The following is a 26251-nucleotide window of genomic DNA, read 5'->3' on the forward strand; positions in this document are numbered from 1 at the left end:
TGCCACCAGTCAGACACAGCACTCTGTCTGTAAATGCCACGTCTCTGAGGAGACCCCGCGTGCAGCTGGGGCAGCACGGCCACCGGGCCAGAGGCAGCGGCTGCAGGCCCTGCACAGGGTGGTCAGGGTGAGGGGACGCGCCACACACCCCCTGTGACAGTGGTGGTGCCTGGCCACCCTGCCCCAACGAGCCCTGCTCACCAACCTGCCTCAGCACCGTTCAGGTGGCAATGCAAGAGCTGGCAAAGAAAAGAAAAAACACAGAAATGGCACCAGGGTGAGGGAAAGCCATGCAGAAGGTGAAGGAGGCAGCTCCTGTTTCTCTCCTCTGCCTCTCCAGCCTCAACCTGTCCCACCAAGGGCTATGAAGGCACCTTAAAAACAGCCCCTCACAAAGCTGCCAGGAGAGCCTGGCCAGCTCTGAGTTTGTGTCCAGCATGGTGAGCTTGCTGGTAGAAGTGTTCATCCAGCTATGAATTTAGTTCCATTACTACAGGTTTCTTGAAACTTAAAAAAGCCAATACCACATTACATCCAAAAAATATGACATTTAAATGGCAGAGCCTTAGTCCATAGTTTATCAAAAATGCATTCCTGTTGCCACAGCGAGGCGACGACAAGGCTCTCCACCCATCCACCACGAAGCAGAGCCATCCCCTGCAGCCGACCAGCCACACCGCCACTGCCTGCCCTTCAGGGCCTGGCCCCTGGCCTCAGCAAGCCACAAAATCGGCTGCAACGTGCTTTCCGAGAGCTGAACCGAGGCCACTCACCAGTAACTGCCCCTCTGGTAAGCAGCTCCCTAGGTGGAGGCCAGGGCTCCCAGAGCCAACAAGCGCGAGCTTTCCCCAGCTTGCAGCTCTCATCTCCTGCAAGAATGACAACAGTGCAGAGTGCACGGGGCTGCTTGTTTGAACTGGACGCATTGTTTAGGCAGGCCTTTGCTGGGCAGGAGGTCACTAAGGCAGTTAGGGAGAAAGTTTGATAGAACGTTTCTCGTTGTATTTTGCAGGAAACAAATTCAGAGAAACATCACTAGAAACATCAAATTTTAGCAACATGTAAAACATTGTAAAACAGGTTAGCTGTCAGAGAAACAGTATACAAAGGTAACAAGTATTTCATGATCCCAGCATACTTCAGTGGAATACCTCTTCCTCTTTGCACTGCACAAGGCCTCTTCACAGGCTTTCTCGATTTGTGAAACTTACCTTTATGATATAGAGGGAAACTAAAAAGGATATGGTTCTTCTTTTACTTACTTTTTTAGATTGATACACTTATCCAGCACATTCATATTTTAAGTAAATTTCCTCCTTTTTCTCTTATCTTCTTTTTCTACACCCATATTCTGTCTGTAGAACTGAGAAAAGACAAGGGGCTGCTGGATCTGCACTACAGGCAGCACTCCAGCAGCTTAGCTGACACAGAATTGATACAACCACAAGAAATATCAACTGAAAAGCTATCTACATCCTTCAGCCACCAAATTCCCTTCACAGTCAACTACTTCAATATGGAGGTAACATTATTAACCAATTACAAGCAGCTGTAATCAGCATTTGTGTCTCTGAAGCACTTCAGAAAGCAAGAAAATTCAGTTGCACTCCATTCCTCATTTTTCTCTCTTTCTTGCTTTATGGGTATAACTTGTTTCTTTTTAGCATTTCAGTAAAACTAAAATGTGATGTTGGTGCATTGATAAACCGTGACTTCCTCCCAATTACACACACAGGTGTAATGAGACTACTTCAAAGCAATCCAAGGCCACTGCTTTTAATTCTTTATTCCCTTTATGGTATGCAGAGATGCAAAGTGGGATCCTTCCATAAAGAAAATATTAAAACAGTAACAAAATATCCTCAGCCTTTCTCAGGCTTAGGGATTCATACTTGCCAGTGGAGCTGTTAGTATAAGCATTGCTTTTTTTTTTTTTAATATAAAAACTAAAAGGCATCGCTGTTTTAAGGTAGTTGTTTTTCCTCTTCCCGATAGAAAAATGCTATGTTTTGCTGTTGTTGTTTATTTGTTTTTAATTTAATTTAATTTATTTTACTTCAAGCAGCTATTTAGTTCCCCAGTTTCTAGAGTTAAGCAGAGCCTCTACAGGGTTTGTTCTTCTTTCTGGGGTTCTGATACTAGCAGTTTGACTCTTCAATACAAGTTTAACCTAAAATTCAAACTTATGCTTGCACTCAGTTGAATTCAACTAAAAGCTCTATCACCAGTTCTTCAGGGGAGTCCACCCACCCTCCTGTGCTCTGGCTTGCCTGTTGCATCTCCCTGGAACTGCGTTCCTGGCTGCGGATAGCTGCAGCTCAGCCTTTTCCCTGCCGTGGATCCCTTCTTCCTCAAGCCCTTTTGGACCGTCAGCAGGAACCTGGCTCCAGGTGATTGCTCACAAGACTGCAGCAGGCAATCCATCCATCTTCACTGACCCCTTATTTAAGCCTTATAGCTAGTCTAATATGACCTCTTGAGTTCGCTCAGGCTCCTGGTGTCCAACGGATGAAGTACAAATCCTTTATCGAATAGTAGTGATAAATATTTGAATTCCAGTCCACACAAGCATTCTTTGGTACAAACTTTTATTATCTCACACCGTCTTGCCACATCTATCATTGATACAACTGACATTCATATTTGTCTGGTGCCATAAAGAGTTACAAAGAGTGTAAAATATGCTTTGTAGTTCAGAAAGTAAAAAATCTTAAGGACTGATGCTTAAAGACTTTTTGTGAGTCAAACTTGGTAGAGATGTTCACTCACAAGGCAACAGGCAGGCATCGCCAGCTTGAGCACATCAGAGAAGCAGTACTTGCATGGTAAAAATGCAGAGCATCTATCTTTTTAATAGATGACTAGCATCCCTGGGATTACCCATCTCATTAAAAGGCACTAAGAGTAACACACCACAATGCAGGTCACAGTAAGTGTGGGCATCCCACCAAAAATCTGAGCACCACCTCATCTTCTGCTCACAGATGGGGCAGGGGTTTGTCACCATTGCTACTAGCTGCCTGCTCTTGCTTTGTCAAGCATGAACTGCAACTGGAAACTACAATGATATTCTGATGAATGTGGGAAGCCTCCCTATGGCTGCAGCAGGTGAAGCTATTCACAACAGATCTACAGTTTCCAGGTTGCTCTGAAGCAACCTGGTGTTCAAGCAGGGCTGTTCTACAAATCCAAATACTAACACAGAGGTAAATATTTTAGAAGACAGCATGCCTGTTAGAGATTGATATTCTATTTTAAAATAGTCCTAGACATATGGAAAATTTAATAAAAGGTAGTTTGTAAGGACCATCACAGGCAATATGCAGTAGTTATTGAGCAAGAATATATACTTATATTGCTCAGACTTCTTTTTTCCTCCGTCTTCCCGTGTTATAAAGCATAACAAATGCTAGTAGTCAGAGTAACATAATCCCTACTTGTTCTAACTATGCCAGTTATGAATGATATTCAGAGCCCACAAATAATTTTCTCATGGAATTCAGAAGTAAGCCTATTTGTGGAGTACCCTCTGGACCAGGTATTGCCCCCAAATCAGTATCTTTATATTCCTTAGAATTTTTAGCTAAATTGATTTTATTACAACCCAAACACTTCCCACCCTCACCCCAATGCTAATGTTTTCAAATTTACATCCTGAGCTTCTATATCATTAAGGTATTAGGAAAAGAGCAGGTTGAAAATGAGAGGAAATATCTCACTAGAGCAGATGATCTAGGACGGAAGCCTGACACAGACTCCAAATTCTTCTTTCATGACTGTATCAGCACTCCTCATCAGGACAGGCAGCAAAAAACAAAACCAAAGGAAATTTCACATAGCTGGCTAAGCCAAAATGGGTCAGTGATTATTCAGGGCTCATCACTTACTACAGCATTCAGGATGCTGGAGACCTCTTCCCAGGTATCAAACCTGCCACTTTGACTTCCCTAGACACATGCCCTTCCAAGAGCTGAAACAGTCCGGATCTTAAGTTCATGCTAAACATTCACACTCACAGTGCTTCCTCTTCTCAAGCTCTGCTTGTAACTCCCCTGTTTCTGCCGAATGATAAGCCAATATTCATTCTTTTTTATGCATACACAGTTCTTCAGAGATCTTAACCCAGGGAGAGATGGACAAAGCAGGAAGAAGTAATATGTCTACACCACAGCGATCATCAGGCACCAAAAGCATTGGGAAGGCAACGGCAAGAATGCCAGCTCTCATCCTGGCTCCCAGAGAGACATCCGTAGTCCTAAAGAAAGTGAGAGCAGGATTCACTGGCTGGCCACCTCTGAATGACTGCTATATACCAGAAGGTACATATCGGCCCTCCTAAGGAAATCAATCTGCTGGAGGTTTTCTAGAACTCCAGACCAACATACATCTGGTCTGTCTGGCAATATCAACACAGCTTTGGGGCTTTGGTTCATAAGGAATCCACTCCTCAGGAGTCAAAATATTTTGACCCTTTTCCTTGAAGACCTTAATTTTGCTAAGATCTTTTCTTTACAAAGTTTTAACTTTTTTAACTTTTCCCAAAATGCCAACTGCGTTTCTCCTGAGGAGAATCAGATGTGTCCAATGTAACTGTGTTTATGGAGCCAGCACCACCATTCCCAGAGCACACTTATGCTGAGCCGACCCAGCTGCAGATGCCCCATGCTGCCCAATGAGCAAAAACTGCTTACAGCAAACCAAACACTTCAGTAAAACCAGGTCTGCTAAGTCCACACACAGATGAAAAGCATTTACAAATACAAGAATTTCATTTAAATATATATATATTTATACTATAATTCTCTTTACAAACCATCTCAGAAACCTAGGCACTTTAATTGAAAAAGAGTTTGGCTAAGATATTTTTTCTTCTTCTCTTAGATGGATATCCACATTTAAGATAAACCTCTCAAATCTAGGCAGCTGGTTTGTACACCAAGCATCCTCTTAAGCTGCCGCACCCTACAGCTGTCCTCCCACTGCTTTGGCAGTTATAGCTGTCACTCCAAGGCACTGCTTTCCACGTACTTCCCCACATCTATCAGTGGGGAAGAAGAGAGAAATCAAGTACACTTTCCATGGTAAAATTTCAGACCTAGACTGAACAAATTGGGCTCCCCTTCCTTGTGTGGAAGTGCTTGGCATATGATAACTTTTTATTTGCATAAGAGGTGAAATTCTCATGATTCCCACACCAGCTTCCTTGGTATACTTCTGTCCTGTGCCTGCCGTCTCCTTTGAGACTAAAACTACCGAACAAAGCTGATTCATCTTACAAACTGATGATCCAAAGTACAGCTTGTCCAAAAAAGTCACATTATTCAGTGCTTCCCATCACCCAGCACATACATGCGCACAGAATAACTCAACGCTCTGTTCTTCCTGCAAACAGCGTTTGGTCTGCTCTATTAGTTGGACAAATTAATTTTGCTGATATCCTGTTCAGGGCAGAAAACTCTTATTTATTAATGATTTCACATGCAAATGGCTTGTAATAGCCATCTACTGAAAATATACAACTTTATTTGGAAGAGCAGCAGGGGTTTTTTTTGACATTAAGAGGACAACTTGCATTTGATACATGTTGGTTATAGTCCCAATGTCTAATGACAGACCTCTGTGGTATATACACTTTTCCTGCTCTTGCTCTCATGCTGGGGCAATTTCCTCTGCTCAAGCTATGGTAAAGCACCATGGTAGTAAGAACATCAGTGTTGAGTCTCTCACTGGCATTTCTAGTACAGATGAACCTAAAAGGACAACTCGAAACAGTACTGGCTTCGAGGCTCGCACCCTAAAGATGCTTTTTTTGTATCCATAAAATAAAGATCAATAAACTATTTAATAATCCCTTCTTAAAATTATTCCTTACACAAGGATAATTACAGATTACAAAATACAGATTGCAAGAAAGAACTCTTTCGGCATACAGTATTTTTTTCCATGAGATTTAGAATTACGGATTGTAATTTACTACTCAAAGATAAGAGTTTTATGCTCAGGGATCCCATAATTTCCTTTGTGTTCTTCAAACAATTTTCTTAGTTCCTGTAGATATATCGCATGTAGCTGTTCAATCTCTTCAGTGGTGGGATTCAAGTTCCGTTTTACAGGGATGGGGCTTCCCACTGGAAGTCAAACACAACAGCAGGATTAGCTTCATTGACATCTCTTTTCGAGTAAAACTGCTCTCCCTCCTGTAATGGCTCTGCCCCAGCTCCCAGCAAGCTGGCAGAGTCACAGCACAGCTCTCTTGTGAAAGGCAGGACGAGGCCTGAGAACAAACCTAGGCCCTGGGTCTGTTTTTTCCCTCTCTGTTGTTCAAATTCAGATGAAAGAGTGAGGCCTACAACCTCGCAAACACATGAACACTGAAGGAAACAGAGATATTCTCCAATTTATACAAAATGGGCATCACTGCACCTGTGCCAGAAATTTCATTGGTTACCTCAGTGGTAGCACTTAAAACCCCCAAACCCTGTAAGGTGTCTCTGAGCCATAAGTTGCCCACAAATATCGTTCCAACCTAAACATTCCCCACACATGAGACACGGTGTGAAGCCTGTTATCACACTTCTTCAGCTGGAGTAAGGTCTGGAGGGAACATGAGGTAAGCCCACAGAAGTCCAGAGGGCTGTCTCCTCCACAAAATGCTTTAGTTAAAAAAACTCCAATTTGCTGACAGAGACTTCCCACAACCTGAGTCTTACGTTGTTCAATCACTACAATTTTTGACAGCTGCTCTTCTTTCACTGGAAATAAATGGAGGCACTGAGAGCATAATAGACTTGACAAAGATTGCAGAGGAAGTAATCTTTAAATCTTCTTTTAACTTCCTTCTAGAAAAACAGAGAGTTAAAAGCACTCTCCAGGAGCTTTTACAAAAGCACCTGAAAATCCCTTTCAACACATATTGCCACTTCAAATTGGGTGGTGTTGACTAACGGGAAAGAAAGTGCAGCCAGAGCCACTCTGCATATTCCTGCTGCAGGTTCAGCTGCCAAGAGCTCTCAGGGCCTACACCGGGTGAGAACCCAGCCCAGGCTGGAGCAATACTTTGAAGGGGGGGGAATCACTACACATCAGATGCAGAAGTTCTTGGAGCTTGACTGGAAACATCAAACCACCCCCCAAGCCTTTCTGCAGGAGTCTGTTCTCCTGGGAGCAGAGAATTTTTTTCTTGTGGAATTAGAAATTACACAGATCTTCCTCAGATTCAGCTTTAAGCAAAATGCTCAAATCAATACTCTAGAGCTGATTCTATTTCTGAAAAGCAGTAATAATTTTCAGGAAAAGCAAAGTTATTTCACTTGTGAAGCCCTAAACATGCACACTTAGACTTCAGGGACCTTGCTTTTACTGAACTGTCTCTTTGCTTTAGGGACAACAGCTTTTGAGCTAGCGTCTGCTCCAGGAGGAGGAAACTCAGATTCCTGGCCACATTGTTAACACAGCTAACCGGCTTGGGTGGAGGTCAGTACAACTCTGCAGCTTTCAGTAGGTGAGCTAACGCTTTCAGGCCTGCTTTGAGCCATACCGCAATCCCCCCCCACGAATGCAGGGAGATGGTAATAAATCGTTTTCAAACATGAGGGAACAGAGACACCAAAGGTAAAGGATTTCATAAGATCGTACAAGTTTTGTTGCAAGAAAAATCTCTTCCAAACTGCCTGTCAACATGGCATGCAAGTTCTTAATTAAACATGGATCTTTCCATAGCAAAAAAAAAAAGAGGGGGGGGGGGAACACCATAGGGAGCTGAAGGCCAACCAGGCAGCAGCCTGCTGAAGGGCTGCAGCAGAGCTACTGCAAGGCGCCCTCTCTCTTCGCTCCTCCATCCCCCCCAGTCCCAGTGAGCACCAGCTCAGAACAACACCAGCTCCTTCCAGCAGCCTTGCCCCAGAGTGCCGCTGCAGTAGCTGTGCAATACCAGGAACATCCAACTGCTGCTTCTCTGCAGGGCTAAGAAATGAAGATGCCGGGCATCTTACAAAATAACTGCAGCACCCAGAATCCACAGCAGTGGCTGCAGAGCTCTGCCAGCCCTCTGGTATGGACTGGACAACCTCTTTGCTTTCCTTGAGGACTGCTGCAGCTATAAGCCTGGGAATAACTGTGAATGAACAATACTATTTGTTCTGGGACAGCAAGGGAAAAGGGAGAAAGGATTTCCTCCTTTGACATGGGGGAGGAGAGGAATTAAATATATATATATATATATATATATATGGATGGAAAGGTATATTTAAACCTCATATACTTGTTTTCGCTGCACAGTAGCCATATATTTGTTAGATTTATAAATTTACACAGATATTAGTAGAACATCTATGCATTTTTAAACATTTGCAAAAGCATTAGAAAAGGCACAAGGAACTTACCAACAGTATGAATAGGTTGTCTGAAAGGTATTAAGCCAAAACTGTATTGAAATATTCCTCTAGCATGAAACAATGGTAAAGCAAAGCCCATTATCTTTTGCAGCTTCTCCTGCACATTTCTGAGCCATGAACCTTTGGGGTTTGCAACTTGCTTGAACAGCTCATTTTCGCCAAAGGAAAACACTGGGACCAAATGAGCCCTGTAAAGCAACACAATGAACAGTGAGGATCCCACACCAGCCAGCATTTGCACTCTGGTTCACATCAGCAGTGTGGAAACTTTCCCAATAACCAACACAGAAATCTTCAGCAGCTCTAGTATTTATCAGTAGCAGGTATTCAGTTCTTCTGATGGGGAGCCGCTTTTTGGCTGTGTAGGGTTTTTGGGTTTGTTTCAAAAAAAAAAAAAAGAAAAAAAAGAGTCATTCACACACAAGTAGCATTGAGTATTCGGACAGTATTTAGCTGTTTGCTACCCATTACAACCTTTTATGATCATTCATAATAATAAAAATGAATAATTGTATGCATCATAATTATGGTTTTATCCACCACTATTTCAGCAAGTCCACTCTTGTTCCACTGCATTTTCTCCTTTGGCAAGGAAAGAAGTCTCATTGCTAACCTTATAATGCTCCCAGCTGGGTGGTGTCAGAAACAGATCTTAGCCTTCCTCTGCCTTTTGACTAGAATAATGCATGCACTTGATTTCAGCACAAAAAGCATGATAAAAAACAGATATCCATACAAACATGAGTACAATGCCGAACTCCCCCACTGTCCAACTCCCAGTGAAATCCTACTTCCTCCAGACTTCTTCGAAAACTAGCCTTGATCTATTTTTATCAGGGGTCAAATCATACTCACAGAAATTATATTAACTCACTCTGGCTCCTTCACAGCCTAATAAATTTTCATTCCGTTCATGAACTGGCTGGGAGGAAGGGCACTGACTAGCTCCTGGACAAACAAACAGCTTAGGCAGATGGAATCAGTGCAATCATCTCCAACAGGCAAAAGCATCACTATATTTAAAGCCTCAACTGCAGTATGTTTTAGATAAATTCTTAGCTTGATCAAACAATATTCTACACAGTTTAAGCTTAAAAAACAAAAACAAAACAACAAAAAAACTACCAGAGTAATCCCAAGCAGTCTCTGAAGGATACTGAGAGGTTTTATTTGCTTTACTGAAGTCTTAGTTTCATTCATTCCATTCAGTTTACACTATCTTTCAGAAAACACTTACTGTAAAATAATAGCATTGCCATAATATTGTTGAGATGAGTTATCACAAAGCTCTGAATGCCTGAGGAGGATACATTTAGGACAGAGCTGTCTGGAAAGTACTGTGGACAACCAAAACTCTCCTGTATGGACAAAACAACTGCTTCTACAGTTTCTCAAGTGTGAGGATCCCCAAATACAGTCATTCCCACTCACTATCCTGAATGGTGTCTTCTCAAAGGGTGGTTTCTCATACAACATATCACCCAGCCACCAGTAAAGAAAATATTGGAAAGCCTGGTACACAGTGTGCTGTGTAAATACTCTATTTTTTACTACAACATTAAGACAAACAGGAAAATCTGGTGGTGCAATAGCACCCCGAGACTGAGAGATTTCTTCTAATTGGGATGGTAAAGACTTTTGCAAGACACTATGTAGGAGGTTGTGACAGAGAAATAAGTAACTTCTGATTGTGAAACTAAGTTAGCTGATTCATCACTTCTTTCATATCTTTAGAATTTCTTCACTTCATATCAGATATCTGTATTACCTTGGACCAAAATGTCTTCCAGAAGTGCAGAGGACTTCAGCTTTCATACATAAGAGCAAATTTGATGAGTTCCCAGCTGAGGAACGAGAACTTCTCTGTACCGGCAGTGTAAGAGCCAGGGCCAGGGAGCACAGGACTCCTGGTCTATGCACTGCCCTTTCCTCTCCTGGTATTTGATGCTGTGGATCACAAGCACCAGAAAGATATGCAGGCACTTACAGCATGTGTCCTTTTCACCCTCCTCACACTGCAAACCTCCCTTGCCCTTTCATTTCCACAAGTTGGAAGCTCATTTCGGATTCTGTTAGTTGTTAGAAACAAATGATAAAAGCAGAAGCGACTACTGGATGCCTTTGGCACAGGATCTCAGGTCTGCCTACAGTGCTGCAAGAGCTGTAGCCGCTAGAGTCTCATCATGTCCTATTGTCATACAGTCCAAAACCAGGACAGAAATACAGAAATGAAGTCAGGTTTCCTACAGTTCACATAGAGGCTGTTTGTCTTGAAGGTGCTCAGACCCAGAATAACTCATAGTCTAGTGGTTAGGATGATCATGTGTGAGGTGTAGGTAAGTCAGTCAGGTAGGGCATTATTTCTAGACACTAGGCCTTAAAGAGGAGAACCATCACTTGAAGCACTGAACTCAATACAGAACAAAGTGGCCATTACTGTGTTTTGTAAGTGCCCTGATAGTGTTGTCATGTGGTGGGGATGCTCTTGAAATCAAGGCCTTGAAAGGCAGAGGAGTATCTAGTTTCTCAATCCAAATGAGTTTAGATGAGAGATAAATACCAACCTTGGTGAACTGACAGATCAGACATGCTCAAAAGAAAAAAAAAAAAAGGACTTAAATAATCTTCCAAACATTATGGTAATAAATAAAAACTACTCATGAATTTAGTAGTGGTTGAACAGAGATTAGTACCTATATGTGTCTTTGATCAAAGTCCCAATTTAAATACACGAGTGTTGTTTCTGGGTACAAATTCCACTAAAATGTTACTTTATCAGGGTACAGCTTTTTTCTGAAAATCCTCGTGACATGTATAGAAAAAACCCTCTTGGAATATTCTGACACATAACAGTTTCTAGAAAAAATTTACCTCAGCATCCTTTGTGAAAGCAGAGCACTTCTCAGAGCCCACCTTTTTTCTTCTAATGAGTAGTTTAAAAATTGTTACAGATCCGTCAAGGATTAATATCGTTTTCTTATCGTTTTGCATGTCGATGTATAATCCTGGGAGCTTAACAGACAGCTTAGCAGGAATAAGTCATTGGTTCGAATACTTCCAGTACATTAGATTTCTAGACTAGTTCGGTATAAACAACAGCTCACGCTGTGTAAAGCATTCAAAAGATATTAATGCTCTCTCTGTTTAGTTACATACTGATAGACGATTGATAGTAAAAAGTAAGCTAGTTTTTCTTGAGATTCATTCCAAATTTCCCCAAAACTTACTTTTGTAAACAACCATCTTCAAAAACAAAAAAAAAGTCTTCAGAATAAAGGTGAAAAGAAATCTTCCTGGAATACATTTTACAGTGATTTAATAAAACAGGGTCTAGCTTTCTAAATTTTTTTGGCTTAGAGTAGTAAGAAAATTCTGTCTTATTATAACTCCAATTTACATAAGAGAAAACAACGTCTGCATCGGTCAGCAATAAAAGCCAAGGTTTACTAATATTGTTTCACAATTCTTACTTTTTGCTACTGCAACATAGAACAACTAAAACAGATCACCAAGATATGCTAATAAGTCCACCTACTGCTCATAAATTATGAAAGACAAAAGGGATTTTTCGACACACGGATTGGATCTAGGTGTACAGACTAGCTCTTATGTCAGATATTTGCATGTTCATACACAAATAGCTCTTTCAAATTCTAATTCTGAGTTTACTACATACAATTTGTACTATATTTAAGACTCTGTATTCAAAGCGTGCTTACTGGGACAGTCCAGACGGGAAACCTACCCATGTTTCAAGGCCATTTTAATAAAGCCTTTCCTCTTGAGGATGTTCAAAGTCAAACTTCCAGGATGTGCATTCAGGGATTCCTCGGCTCCTCCGATCACAATGATGGACGCATGGCCACCTCCTTCATTATTCAGCACGTACGAGACACTCTCCTTGGAGGCAGAAACCATTCCTTTAGGAGCAAACATTCCGAGAGTCACTCACTGATGCTTCACTTACAAGTACAGTGGAATATATAAAATATTTCTAAATTATGTCTAAATGATGTTTCTAAATAGTTACAGCACGACAGATTTGAAAGATTTGGGTTCAACACCCTCACTCTGCAACAGATCTGGCCTTAGTTAAGTCCTTTAATTTCACACTGATGAGCTAAAATGCTGCTTGCCTACCACAGAAGTTTGAGATCTTTAGGAAGAGTCAACTTTCTGTCTCAGCTGGCTGTCTGCTCAACTCCACCTCAGGCTCTATGTCCGAGAACAGCACAGCTGAACTGCAGCAGGTTTTGCTGAAGCAGCAGCTAAAGCCATAAAGCACAGAGGGTTTAAGAGAATGACTAGAGGACTTGTTAAGTCAAATGAGGATCTACAGTGCCAAGCTGTACCCCTTCTTCTCAAAGCTACAAGCAGCAGCTCCACCTCAGGCAATGGACACAGCAGTGTCCGAAGAAGCAGGAAAGGCTCAGCTGCATTATTCCCAATGATTGCATTGGCTTATTCTCTAGTAACCAGGACCTGTCACTCAAATTTATTTAGGCTAATCTCTTTAGGCTAGAATAGCAGTAGTTTCCTGGTGCTCCTGCCAATACTAATACTTCTAATCAGAGGCACACTGATGTATGAGTCTGTAGCATCGACTCAGACCTTGCTCTGAACTTGACATTCAGAAAAGTGTCCTTTCTAACAGAAATAGCTGACCCCTCCAGAGCAACTTTGTGCCATAAGTCCTATTTAAAAGGCTCATAGTGGTACCACTCACCCAGAAGCCATATTCAGTTATATTGTGTTGAATTAATATATTCTAAATGACAATCTAGAGATGAAATTTAGGTTGTTGTGGTTTTTTTTTCTTTTTGTGTGTTTTTTGGTTGGTTGGTTGTTGGTTGTTTTTTTTTTGTTGTTGTTGTAGTGTTTTGGGTTTGTTTTTGTGTTGTTTTTACAGGGCTAGTATCAAACTGTGCTCTTCTGGATGCTGAGTGAAGGATTCACCTCCTTTTTTCACATTACCGACATTACAAAATGGATTATGAACATTTCACAACAAAGACAATGACTGTGATCTAGTTTTGAGAGCTGGCCACCAAGAGAAATAGCTGGATCTTGGGGCAAGTTCAGAGAACTCAGTAAAAAGCTATTTCCATTTGCCATATACTCCTTCACAATCACTGTTACTCTGAAGAAGGCAGCTGACCCAGGACACAAATCATGTGAGTGATGCTCATTCACTAGTCAGCATGCATTTTCCCTGGAAGAGAAAGCTAGAAGCACTGTCTTTCCCCAGGACCAACTCCTCTCCTTGCTGAAGTGGAGGCAGGGGACTGCTCTCCACTCTCCCTTGCACAGCAGCTTGGGTAATGCTGTAACTGGTCTTCCAAAAGACAACTGGCAGACTTCAGAGACGGGGAGCAAAAGATCCCCTTTGGTATAATACAGGTTATGAGTCAAATTATAAAATATTGGTTTATCAGCTACACACTGGTGAAAAACATGCTAAGATGCTGACTATTCTTTAGCATGATTTTTACTCAAGTTATTTCTCATCTAGCACATAAATGCTTGTTTCTACAGGTCAAGATGGCAAAAAGAGGTAAACTGACCTCCAGGCTAGGGAATGTTCAAATTTGTCATCTTGCAACATTACTAATCCCTTAACCTTGGAAGCCTTAGAAAAACTCTAACAATAACATTTGCACTAAAATGCGCTTCTGGTACGCTGAAGTGTATGTGGATTTGCAATTCTGGTATCAATCTGGGCACCCTTGGCACATTCCCACGCATGGAGCAGATAAATAGTTAGTCTGAAATCACAGTGTCCATGTTGCAGTCAGGACTGAAAGCTAGATCTGTCTCCCAAACCTACTCTTGTCCAGCAGACCGTACTTACTCAAATGCTGTAGTTTAATGAATTTAGGTAAAATAATTCCTGTATTAAACCACTGTAGAGGAACACTAGTCCTGATTCACTATATATTTTTCTATTCCCTAAACTCTATTACTTATTATTTGTATCTTTTATTACTGCAGTACCGATGACAAACATGACCCTTTTATACATAACAGGTGCTGGAGGCTCCGTTCCCCTTCGCTGTTGGGCCGGGGAAAGTCAGCAGATGAAATCAGTTCAGCCACAGGCTCCTTAGCTCCTGTTCCTGCTCCCCTTTCTACCCTTCTTGCCACATCTAGAAGTATTAGGCAAAATTTTGCAGTAATACTCTAATGACCAGCAATTACTTGACCTTATCTGTTTAACTCAAATGGTGTTGTAAAGGGTAGAAATATGGTGTTTGACCATAATGTTTCAGATTTAATAACTATCATTAACACCCAACAAAATTTATTAGATTTAATAGACCTTATTCTCTGAGCAGTCTTGCAAGAAGAACAACTACTGTGAACCATTCCTGCTGTAAAGCTCTTCCTTGCACTGGACCCACCTGCATTGCATATGCCACATACGACGCAATAGAGTACCTCAGACTTCCAGTAGGATCAATTTTAAATATCGATACATGATAGAGTTTAGCAAAATTAATAAAACCTTTCAAAATTATTTTGCAACAACAGTTCATCATACAACAGTTAGTGCCAGTGCTCTAAATTCAGTACTGATCATTTGAAGTGAAATAACTTATAGGTATAGCTTATAGGTACAGGAGAAGACCTTACATTTGAAGCAGAAGCTCTAATATGGAGAACAGCTGAGACACTCTGATTTTACCTACCAGCACTCATTACGTATTCTCTGAAGAAGGGACAGCTGAACCAGATGGGCATAATATGAAGATACGGAGTAAGCCCAGGAAATAAATTTTTGAAACTTGGGCCAGTGCAAAAGTTTCCAAAGGCTCCAGCTACCAGGACCCCATGAGGGTGAAAGCCAAGTAAGTAGTTGTGATTTGGATTCAAATCTGAAGTTTTTATAAGCTGAAAAAGAGAGATGGTGGAGGATGTTTTAATATTCATTTCACAGGGGTTCTCAAAAACGTGTGGAAATTGCAGGTTGACAGGATACAGAACCAATGACAATTCATTTCTTTCTTCCAAGCACTTTACTGGTCTGTTTTAGAGCTGAACAAAGTTTAAATAGATAAATCTCAAAAAATCATCTCTGAAGCATTTACTGTGCGGAGGCACTGTCTTGTGACCCAACAGTCCAAGCAGAAATCCAGCCCCTGTTCCCCCTCCCCTGCCCCTTTCTGACACTAAATCTCAGGTTTCCCACGTTCTAAAAAGATTTTAAATGGCATAACCATTATAATCATACCAAAGATGAGTCCTAGGCATTAGTCCATGTTCATGGCTATTCAAATTGTCTCTGTTCAAATGTTTACAGTTCAGTGAGAAACCTTTTACTCACTTGAATGGGGAAGTATTCCCTGAAGTACTTCCAGACAGTCCAGCTCCTGACCCACTGGGACCGTCTGCCCCCAGTGCATGGCGTTTCCCAGTCGAGGTAGAGCCACAGAAGGTACAGAACAGCAAGGAACCAGAAGTTGCCCAAAATCAAGATCACAAAGAATCCACAGCAAAACTGTGCTGCAAATGAAGAAAAAAAAAAAAAGACATCACAACTAGCATTAATCACGACTGTCTTTTTTAAGATCTTGAATTCCCAGCCCTCACATTCTTACCGGGGATGCTACTGAAAACGTACACAAATTGAAGTTAGCTTGTTTCACGTTGTGTGAATGTTGTTTCACTGAGGCAATTACCTACAAGGATGCATCATCTCAGTCTATATTTCTTATTCTGCACAACTGGGGGAATCAGCCTAAGATGATGCTTGCTTTTTTTAATAGAACAAAAGCATGAGCTGAGAACCAACACATCTGTCTTCTCCCTGTGGTGAGGGCAAACGCTAACATTTGGCAGATAACATCTGGATTACCTAGGACAGACTAAAAGGAGACAGCAAGAGCTAACAAAGATGTGACGCTCCCGTGAACGAGAAGATGGGAGGAGAGGTTTGAAAGGAGAGGGCTGCAGCAAGATCTCTTTTCTAATAGGAATGCTGCTGGGCAGTCATTTTCCCTTTCTTCTTCTTAATTTCTCTTCCTATATAGTAGGGATGGTACTTCTACTCCCTGCAGAAAGTGCTCTGCGGCTGACAAAGAAGATGTGCTAGACAAGACCAAAACATTAAGAGGTTTCATTTCAGCCTCTGAACATGTCACTGCAATCAGAAACTCACTATTTCTGTGGGAGCACAGTATCAGTTTTAAGCCCTGCTACTTTCAGACACAGGTTAATGAGGATTGTAGCATCCTACTACAATATCAATATGCAGGAAGTGTATTATACACAATTCAAAAAGACAGAAAAAAAAATTATTACACGGAATGTGTTACTTTGGGGCTCAAACCTGAAATTCAGGGAAACTCCCTATGGAGACATTAACCTTTGTAGGATCTGCAGAATTTTGCACTGTTGCAGCAAATTAGGCAGATGTAAGCAGTGAGGTAAAGCCAGTGCAGAGGTGCACGCTGCTCTCTGCCCTACAGTACACCTTACATCAGCCTGCTGACTCTGGCTTCTTGTGAGCAAAACGCATCAGGTCATGGATCAGAGTACGGCAGCAGATGCTGAATTCCAGGGAGCCTGGGCTTTGGCATCCTATATTTATACGACGGCAAGCAAAACAGGACCCAGTCCTCACTGGCAGACTCAACAGGCAGAGTTGCACAAAAGAGGCATTATTCTATGGCATTTTACACAGCAGATTTTTAAGAACTGTTTTGTAGGTCCCACATTTGACTGGCTTTCATGAGGGCAATATCCCGGTATGTCCTAAAAGGTGAAACATATTGGGCCAGGCACCTAAGTGAGGAGAGAGAAGTGAAACCTTGAAAGAATTACATCAGGCAATAATTTGACTAATACAGTGTTAACCTTGGCAGAACTGAAAACTTTGAAATAAGCAGATGAACCAACAATAAAAACCAGTTGTCCTACTTAAGATCAGCCTCATTAAAGATTTTCTCTAGTAGGGTTTATCTGGGAGTTGAAAACTCTCAGCGGATTCCCTCAAGCAGGTTTTGAGCTGCTGAAATCAGAGCCTAACTTGGCCTATGCACACTCCTGTATTTCTTCCAACGCGAATACTTATTTTTTTCTGAACTTCTCCCAGCTTATCCCTGCTTCTAGTCTGACTGTGCCTTCAGCACAGAACAGGATATATTGTTATGAGGTAGCTGAGAAGCAGAGAAAGCAGGCAAAGCTGCCGGTTAGACTGCTTAGGAAAGGAATGAATGAATATTCCCATTTCTGGCAGGAATCAGCAGAAAAATAAGGAATTGCATTTGCTCAAAGGAAAGAAGGGAACAACCCTAAGTCAAAAGAGAAGCAGGATCAAACACCACTGTTTGAAGGACACTCCTTGCTTCGGTACAATCAGTACAGAAGCCCACTGCTTCCTGCTTAAACAGGCAAACCTGGTCTCACGCAAAGATACACCTCAGCAAAAGCTCTAGAAAAATACCACAGCTAACTGAGACCCACAGACCTTCAAAGTCAATGTCGAAAACTCCCCCAAACTGCAACAGTGAGTTCTAGGGAACACTTTTAACAGAGGACAAGTAATGTGCGTGAAGGATGGCACTCACCTGCACTGCTCCCGAGGGAGAACTCCCTGGGTACCCCACACTGGCAACGCTTCAAAATTGGGAACAGGAGTATTTGGAGGAAAAGTCATTATCTATTCTTTAAAAAATGAATCCTGAAACTACAGAAATTCATAGCAATAATAATCTGGACAAGATGACAAGGTTCATGCACTAAGTTGGAATAAGCACAAGAAGTTTTTTAATTGCCATAAGTTAATGAGTTTCAAGTTCTCGTGAAGAGTCGGTGAGTATTTGTATTTCTGAGCCTTCCTTTCAGAAGGACTTTTGGCTCAGTGCAGAATCACATGGCCTTTAAGTATCTGTTACCTAGCCAAATAGCTGAAAGGGGCTTTGGATCAAAGCATCCTTGCTGTGAGAGCTAATTAAATCAGCAGCGAGAAGTGCAAGATAGCACTATTCAGTGCTGTGCAGGCAAACATGCCGTGGAGATCAGCACGCTTGCTGCTTTGCTTTAGCGAGAATAGAGCTGGAGCCAACGTCACTGTGTGCATCTAAGGGGCAGGGAGTTCAGTGTGCTCTCTGCATCTCCTGAGAGAAGCTCAGCATGCTGTAGGACAAAACCCATTTATTATTGCACTCACAATGAGACATGCAAAGCGAATTCCTTGTACCATACCTCCTCATTATTTCCATGCATTAACTCATAGCAAGGTGAGCTGAGCACCGATGACTCAAAACCAACGTGCCTATAAACACAAAACCAGTGTTTTCTCCTTCAGAGAAGGCATTGAGCAAATAAATGGCAGCCGCTTTACCTTATTTTATAAACAAACTCTAGGCAAAAGGTAAGTGACTTGGACTTTGACACTTTTTTGTATCCTCCTGAGATGTACTTCCAGTGTACACTGCGAGTGTAATTTTTTCGCTTGAACCTGAATTAATAACAATAGTGTTAGGTAGCAGCACCAGCAGCTGTCCTGCCCAATGATGCTCAAGCACCTGATGCTTCGCTCATTAAATAGGTTCTGAGATTGCAGCAGTGGGCATGAAACTCATAAAACAGCTAAACACCACAGAGATAGGAAGTAGGAAACCAGCACAGTGGGTGGGGAAATAAAGGTGGTCTCGGCAGGTGGAAGCTCCAAACCTATTTGCAGTTACTAAGGAGTCAAAACCGTTTGAGCAATACCTATTGTGATGGCCACCGAATCTAAGCTCACCCACTGGAAGAAAGCCTCCCATTACTCTCAGAGCAGTCACAGACCACGTCCAGCCGCTGCAGGCGTACCCTCAGTGGCCAGGGTGCTGGTCTCAGTGCAACCCGCACTACAGGCTCCCCAGAGCACTGGGGTAACAAGCGACTTCAGTCCATTTGCTTTCCAAAGCCGAGCCGCCCACACCGAGACCTCTGGATTGCTCGACAGCTCAGGTCTGAACTACGCCGCAGGTCCTGCTGTAACAACAGCACACGGATGCCCGTAGCGAAGCTTTTTGGAAACACATTGTGCTGCCACGGCTTACATCAGTTGGAGGCTTTCAGAGTTGACCGATTTGAAGCTCATCCCACAAAGGATGCGATAAGCAGGACATCTTTATGCCACTGGCATTCCAGTGAACACACACGTAGAGATGTGATTTTTAATATTGCTACTCCTCTGGGCTTTGAGCGCACGTGCACACAAATACATAAAGCATGCCTAGGGAAGAAAGCAAGCTGAAAATCTTGTGTCTTACTTCTATGGCCACAGGGGAAAAATGAAAGATGGCATATTCTTTAACAAGTACAGTGACGTACCTAGGGCAGAACAGACCTTTCTTCAGCCTTATTCTTCAGAGCAGCAATGCTGCCGAGTGGCTGCTTGAGGAACAGAACATTGGAGGGAAAGCAGAGAGTTGCACAGTGATGATTTAGTCCCTAATGAGCATTTTTTCCTCTCTATTATCTCTCAAGGTAACAGTAATAAGTTGATTTTGGCATTACAAACTAATTCTGCCTGCTAGTGGCTTCTTTCATTAGAGAAAAAAACAAACAAACAAAAAACCATCAACCTTAGCTTCTGGAAATACTTTCTGAGTTATGTACAAATGGTAAAGCAAGGGGTAGAAATTCAAATGAAGTAATGCATACAGCAAATGAACTCCTACAGTCGCACCCAAGGAAGACTTAACAGGAGGCAGTCTGCAAAGACAACAGTGAGCAAGCTCATGCCCCTGCAGAGTACTGCTCTGCAGCTTTTACCCTCAAAGTCTCTAAAATATGGAGTATGTAACGTTAATACCACCCTGTTTAGATGCTACTAGTCTGTACAATTCCACCTACAAGCACACTTCCACCAGAAGCACTTGAACTTGCTGCCTCTTTCTACCTGTGGCAGGCTGCCAAATAAAAAATATTACCCCAGCAAAAATAAGGTGGGAATTTATTTAAAGTAACTGCACTGGAAAATTGTTGAAATCCACGTGAATTTGGTAGCCATCTGCAGGACTGAGGTGGTAAGGAGAGGAGCGTGTGTTGAATACGTACCCGTCCCTTCTCAGGGTATCAGTCACAGTCAGGAGCCCCAGTCACAAAGATATTTCAGCATTCCTACCAAGTGAGCTGTATTTCAACACTACTGTGATAACAAATACAAACCCTCGGATGCCAAGGTTCGGAGGCTGGTTTGAGGGCTTGTTTACTCTGGAATTTGGTTGCTGTTCCCAAGGAAGCAGACCTTCCATTGATAAATACTGATAAACAAGAGATATGGAGCATTAGGCACTATTGACTGTTAGACAGAGCGGCCTGGATACAGTAAACCCCTGAGTTACTGATTACCAAATCCTGAGACAGCAAGCCAAATAATGTATTAGTCTACATATTTCCTTGGGCATTCAGTATTAGTTATGCTCACACACATGATGCCACAGTAGATGGTCCTCATGCCTGACGCAGCACAGCCATTTTTCTGCACTTACATACCCACAGACATGGTTAAATTCCCTCCCTGAGACGTAGGTAGAGCTAGCATTCCTAGAAATACTAGTCAGTCAGGCATCGGCAAGTACCCTGTTATTCCCTGTGATCACACATCGATCCCTGCCCGAGGGCCAGCAGCGCACGTCAGGGAGAGATGAGCACAGAGAGGTGTGAAAACAAGCAGCAATATCAGCCAGCTTGCCAGGAAGGGCTTGGAGTACTGAAAGCAAGTTTAAAAAAAAATAAATAGTGGCTTTAATTAGCCAACTACAGCTGATGAATCAAACCAGCACCAGATAACAAAACATCAAGACATGTTTGGGGAAAAGGATTTTATTTTTTTTCCCCTGCTTTAGCACATCCCGCTGCACACCTGCTTTCTCACCGCTGAAGTCACTTATTATTACAGCAGCAATATCTCACTCTGTGGCAAATGTTTCATCACTTCTGTTATTTTGGGGAAGCCGGAGCCATAACTCAAAGTTGTCTCCAGCCAAATTCAGTGTTTCATCCTACATGCTGCATGCACAGAAGTTTAATCACTAGAAAACAGGATGCACATTAATATACACCAGTGCCTTTAGCATATTATTTTGTGGCTTCATGCATACTAAAGTATAGCTTTTATTCTGTATTGATTTTGTATTATTAAGTATTTTGCAAATAAACACGGGTACATACACAACAGCCACTTCCTAGACCCCCAGTAAGGACAAGACCAGCCCCGCCACTGCTGGACGTAGAAAACAAGCCGTGAAAGAGGTACCATGCTTCCCTACCACCTCCTCACCTCAAAACAAAGTCCCAGTATCCTTGTCTGACGAGGTTAAAAACACTCTCTCCCCCATCTCTCACCATCCGGACCAAGAACCACCCCTGCCAACTTACTTAGTTCTGCACCTGATTTTGTACATGCCCAAATCCCTCTGTCCCTTCCTGCACCATGTGCACAGAAGCCGACAGAGGAGAAGCTCACCAGCTCGCCTCCTCGCTTTACTTGGTCCAATTGTCATTTGATTTCTGCAGATCAGAGAGCATGAAAAACAAAAGGTACAGCACCTGCAAAGCAGCACCGTAAGCAAATCTCACTGACTTTTGTTTACGTTGCTTTGTCTTGAAAGGAACACTTCGACCTACCTGCTGCTGCCCAGGCACTGAGCACCTCCCGAAACAAAGCGAACCTTGCGCACAGGTGGGCAGTGCCCAGACACACGGCTCCCCTGTGCAACTCGTGTATGTACTGCGGGTAAAGTGCTGCTCGGTTACTGTGCAAGAGAAAGAAATCCTCCCACTAGGAACCAGTGTAGGTTATCAGATGTTCTACTAACTGTAGTGAAATGCGCTCAGTCAGGAATCTTAAGGAAAGGATTTCCAAGCTTAAAAACAAAGATTTGGCACTGAACACCAGTGACACCTGTTGCATTTATTGCCTGTCACAGTTGCTTTTGGGAATGGGATGCAAGATGGGAGCGGTGCAACCTCTCTGCTCTTGCCCCTGGTCATCTCAGCAGCGCTTGTGGGCTTGCAGGTCTCCTTTCTCCAGGTGACTTTCTGCCTGGGGTTTGGCTGGACAACAGCAAAGGCAGAGCAGAGGCAGACACCAGCGTGCAGCATCCGGCGCTGCAGGAGCTCGGCACGGGGCCAGACCTGCCCTGGGACTGTCAGTCCCTGGCCAAGCCGATGAACATCCAGTGACAGTAATTACACACAGAAAAATGCATTTATCAAAGTTGTAGCTTGCAGCTTTTTTGCCAGAATAGGTACTCTGAAGTTGCAACACTTCACATACTTGCTGTTTCAGCAGTGAAACCCTCATGACTTGAAATTATGCTCGAGTCTGAAGCTTTTTTGGATTTCTGCTTAACGCAGCAAGAAACAGCAGTTTTTGTGTTTCTTGTTTTTCAATTTTGATAGCTTTAGTTTCCTAGACTCCAGGCTGGCAGTTTTCTTTTAAAAGCAACAAGCCCATTTGAGACACTTCTCTCTTTCATGGAACTTTACCTAAACTATTTTAGCCTGTTGCACTTCCACATGGCTGTTTCAAACAGCACAGTGTAGGAAATTGTTAGACTAGCTCCTAGACATCGCTTACAGTATTTTAGAGGTCATTTTTGCTTCTGGAATCATGCTCCTGGATAACCAACAGAAGACCCACTGCTACAATAAAAACTCCTCTTTTCTGCTTGAGGGGAAATGTTGGCAGCTTACAGTAACATAGCAGGAAAGCATGGGAACTTACACCCTGAATTTTAAGGAGGTTCCTTTTGTATCTAATGAAACGCTGTGTACATCTATGCAGCTTTTTGGAGGCAGAGGCAGGTTTATTCTGCCTACGCTCTAAAGCAGAAGCAACGCATTTGTAGCGCAGACCTAGCCCAGGCCAGTAAGCAGTGCGAAGGAGCAGAACTTAACCAGTTGTTCATTGAGTGATCAGCTCTTTCTCGGAGTGGTGGAAAGCAACTGCAAACTGAGGTTTGCCGTCTGAGGCAGTTATCGCGTGTGCGTACTTCAGGCCAAATTGTGCGAAGCCTTTAGCCACACAAGCAGGAGGGCATTTTCAAACATCAGCTCCAGGATTTAAGAAAACCATGCAGCATTGCAACCAAGGTGCCAGGGAGAACAAGGTGCAAACACCACCACAATGCACTTTTTACATTAAATTTAGCTACTCTTAAGGGTCTTAGCCAGGAAGAGAAAAACAATGCTGGATTTCCAGAGTCTTCTATCCAAGTCACATCACAGACTCAAAGTTACAACAGACTCGCATCCCCCTTACAGCTTAGTCTGCACAACAAAGCACATTTTCCCGTGCCACCTACCAGATTTAAAGGATGTCATTACCTGCTTCACCTTCTGTCTTTCCAGGCACTAATTTTTAGAGTTCTCTTACTTTATAATTCACCCTACTAGGCTATTTTATTCAGCTATGGCACCTCACCACATCCTCAATGGACAACTTTATGGACTAAGCCAGTACCCTATTTATTCGTTGCTCTAAACAGAAACACTATATGATACCTGTGATACAAATCACTGGTTATCATCTGGTGTTACCGACTGATTTTTATATAAGAAACACTGAATCTGCAGAAAAGTCTTGCTTGGTATAAACTAGTTCCAGCCATATTAGAAAAATAACACCCACCCAAACACCACCAACCCCCCTCGGCCTTCCCCATGAATTCGCACAGTATTTCATTTGTGCCTGGGTATTGCCTGCACGATCTGGAAGAGTCACTTTTGAATTCGAGAGCTTAAACAAACACTCTTTCCACATCTGTTAGCTCAGCAGACACAAAAGGGTAAAGGACATCTACGCATAACTGCAATCCAGGACATTAGGAACCAACAACCTTTTCAGTTCTTACAGTTACTAAAGCCAACCAACTGATTTTTCCTGGATCCAAATGGAATTTTTTAACCAGCCCATCCTGACTGACCTGTAACTGCAAGGATGCACATACAAAATGACAAAGTCACCCCAGAAAGCTCTAAAGATAAATGAAAGCAGATTATTATTAGCATCAATTTGTCCTCTGTGGGGGCATTTGCCAACAGATTTTTTCATGGTCACGTGCACTCACTGTATTCAGTTTGAGCAGCTGTAAGACCCCCTCCTTGTTGACTTTCCTTGACACCTATTCCCAGGCAGTGCCAGCTGCAGAAGACAGCTGCCTGCTGCCCCCCTTAACTGCAGCAAGGGGGGATCCTCTGCTGCCCACTCACTTCAAGTAAGCACAGAGGGATGGGACTTCCCATACTCCTCAAAGAGGTGGCAGCATTGTTACCACACATGCTAGGATAAAAATTGTTTCCTTCCACTGACGCTCATATCCACTGCATTATTTAGACTGGAATAATGAGATGTGCGAGAATTAATTCAATAACAGAGAATAAAAAGCACAGGCTATTTACAGGGCAGCCACAAACATAAACAGTTTATAGTCCAACCCCATATAATTTAGAGGTAACATAAACCAGCCAAATGCTAGGGATAAGTCTGTGAAGATGCTCCATATCCTCCGTACTTCCCTCACGTACATAAATGACCTGGGCATGGCCAAACAACCTAACAGTTGTCTGAAACACAACAGAGCAGCATCTGAATGATAATGGATTTCCAAGATGTACAAGGAAGATACGCATGCAGTCCTTTTCTCCTTGTAACCCTAAAGCACAGGTTACTGTAAGGTGCTCCGACGCTGCCAGCTAGGCACAGGCAGGCACTCACTCCATCCCTCGGGTCGGGGCTGTCCCACACACGGCTCTCCCTGACGCCTTGCCAACCTGCACGGTCGGGGAGCTGGTCCCAGGGGATTAAGGGTCGGCTTACCTCACCGAGTGGCTCATTTCAACAAGTTCCAGATAACCACCCGTAAGATTTGCTGTTGTGATTAGATGTTTAATGATAAGAGTCTGTTAAGACATTAGGAAAGTTCACTACAGAAGAACAATCAGTGGAACAAGTTTACTAAGCAAAATTGTTAAGAAAGCTTTCTTAAAGCACATTTTGCATAAGTTTACCGAAGTGGTCGCATTACTGGCTCTCAGTTCGCTGCCAATCTTTATTCAAATTCATCACCTATTTAAACAAAAAGTTTATTGAACTACGGTACACGAAGTTATTTGACAGGATCAGTAACGAGCAGCATTAGTGATGTAGCAGTCTTCACGGTGACAATCATTAAAAATTTCTCTTAGAAACCCAGAGGGCAGCCCAACGAGATGCTGTCACCAGCATTTTAGGAACATATTTTTAAAGGATTCCATGGGAAGAAAGAGACCCAGAGGAGGAAAGACATCCAGAGCTCCCCGCGAAGAGCAGACCCCGAGCCCAGGAGCCAGGGGCAGCCCCGGCACCCCTCTGTCCCGCGGTGGAAGCGGAGCACGAAGCAGCCCGATGCCCGGGGGTGCCGGCGGTTAGGGAAAAAAAGGAAAACCCTCTCCTTTCCCCTTCCTTCTGGGGCAAGGCGGGGGGAGGAAGGCTGTTACCCAGCAGCAGGAACGAGAAGATCCACTGCAGCACCGCGACCGTCTGGATCCTCCTCTTCAGGGGGACGTTGACGGGGGCGAAGCGGAGCGCCATGCTCGGCGCCCGGCACCGCGGGGCTCCGCGCCGCCACCACCTGCCCCGGGCCGGGACGCGCCCCTCACGCCAACGGCCCGGGCGCGGCTCCGGCGGGCGGGGACGGGGAGGTGGCTCCGGGCACGGCTCGGCACGGCTCCGGAGACGGCTCAGGGCACGGCTCGGCTCCGGGAACAGCTCCGAGCGCGGCCCGGCCCCGCACCCGCAGCTCCCCCCTCAGCCGAGCCCCCGCTGCCACCCCCCGGTGCCCTCGCAGCCCGGCCGCCTCACGATAAGGCGGCGC

The 26251-nt window shown here is 43.3% G+C and overlaps 1 protein-coding gene across 1 annotated transcript; it reads right to left on the bottom strand.

The window, feature by feature from the left end:
* Nucleotides 1–2574: 2574 nt before the first annotated feature.
* On the bottom strand, nt 2575–26223 carry MOGAT1 (monoacylglycerol O-acyltransferase 1). Its single transcript, XM_083848997.1, has 6 exons — nt 25875–26223; nt 15718–15896; nt 15083–15284; nt 12139–12313; nt 8382–8581; nt 2575–6128 (listed from the first exon to the last, which is right to left on the bottom strand). The coding sequence occupies exons 1-6, from the start codon at nt 25966–25968 to the stop codon at nt 5974–5976; spliced, it is 1005 nt and encodes a 334-aa protein (XP_083705123.1). The 5' UTR covers nt 25969–26223; the 3' UTR covers nt 2575–5973.
* Between the last annotated feature and the right edge of the window lie 28 nt (nt 26224–26251).

The sequence above is a fragment of the Anser anser genome, assembly GCF_964211835.1.
Source record: "Anser anser genome assembly, chromosome: 9".
Lineage (NCBI taxonomy): Eukaryota > Metazoa > Chordata > Aves > Anseriformes > Anatidae > Anser > Anser anser.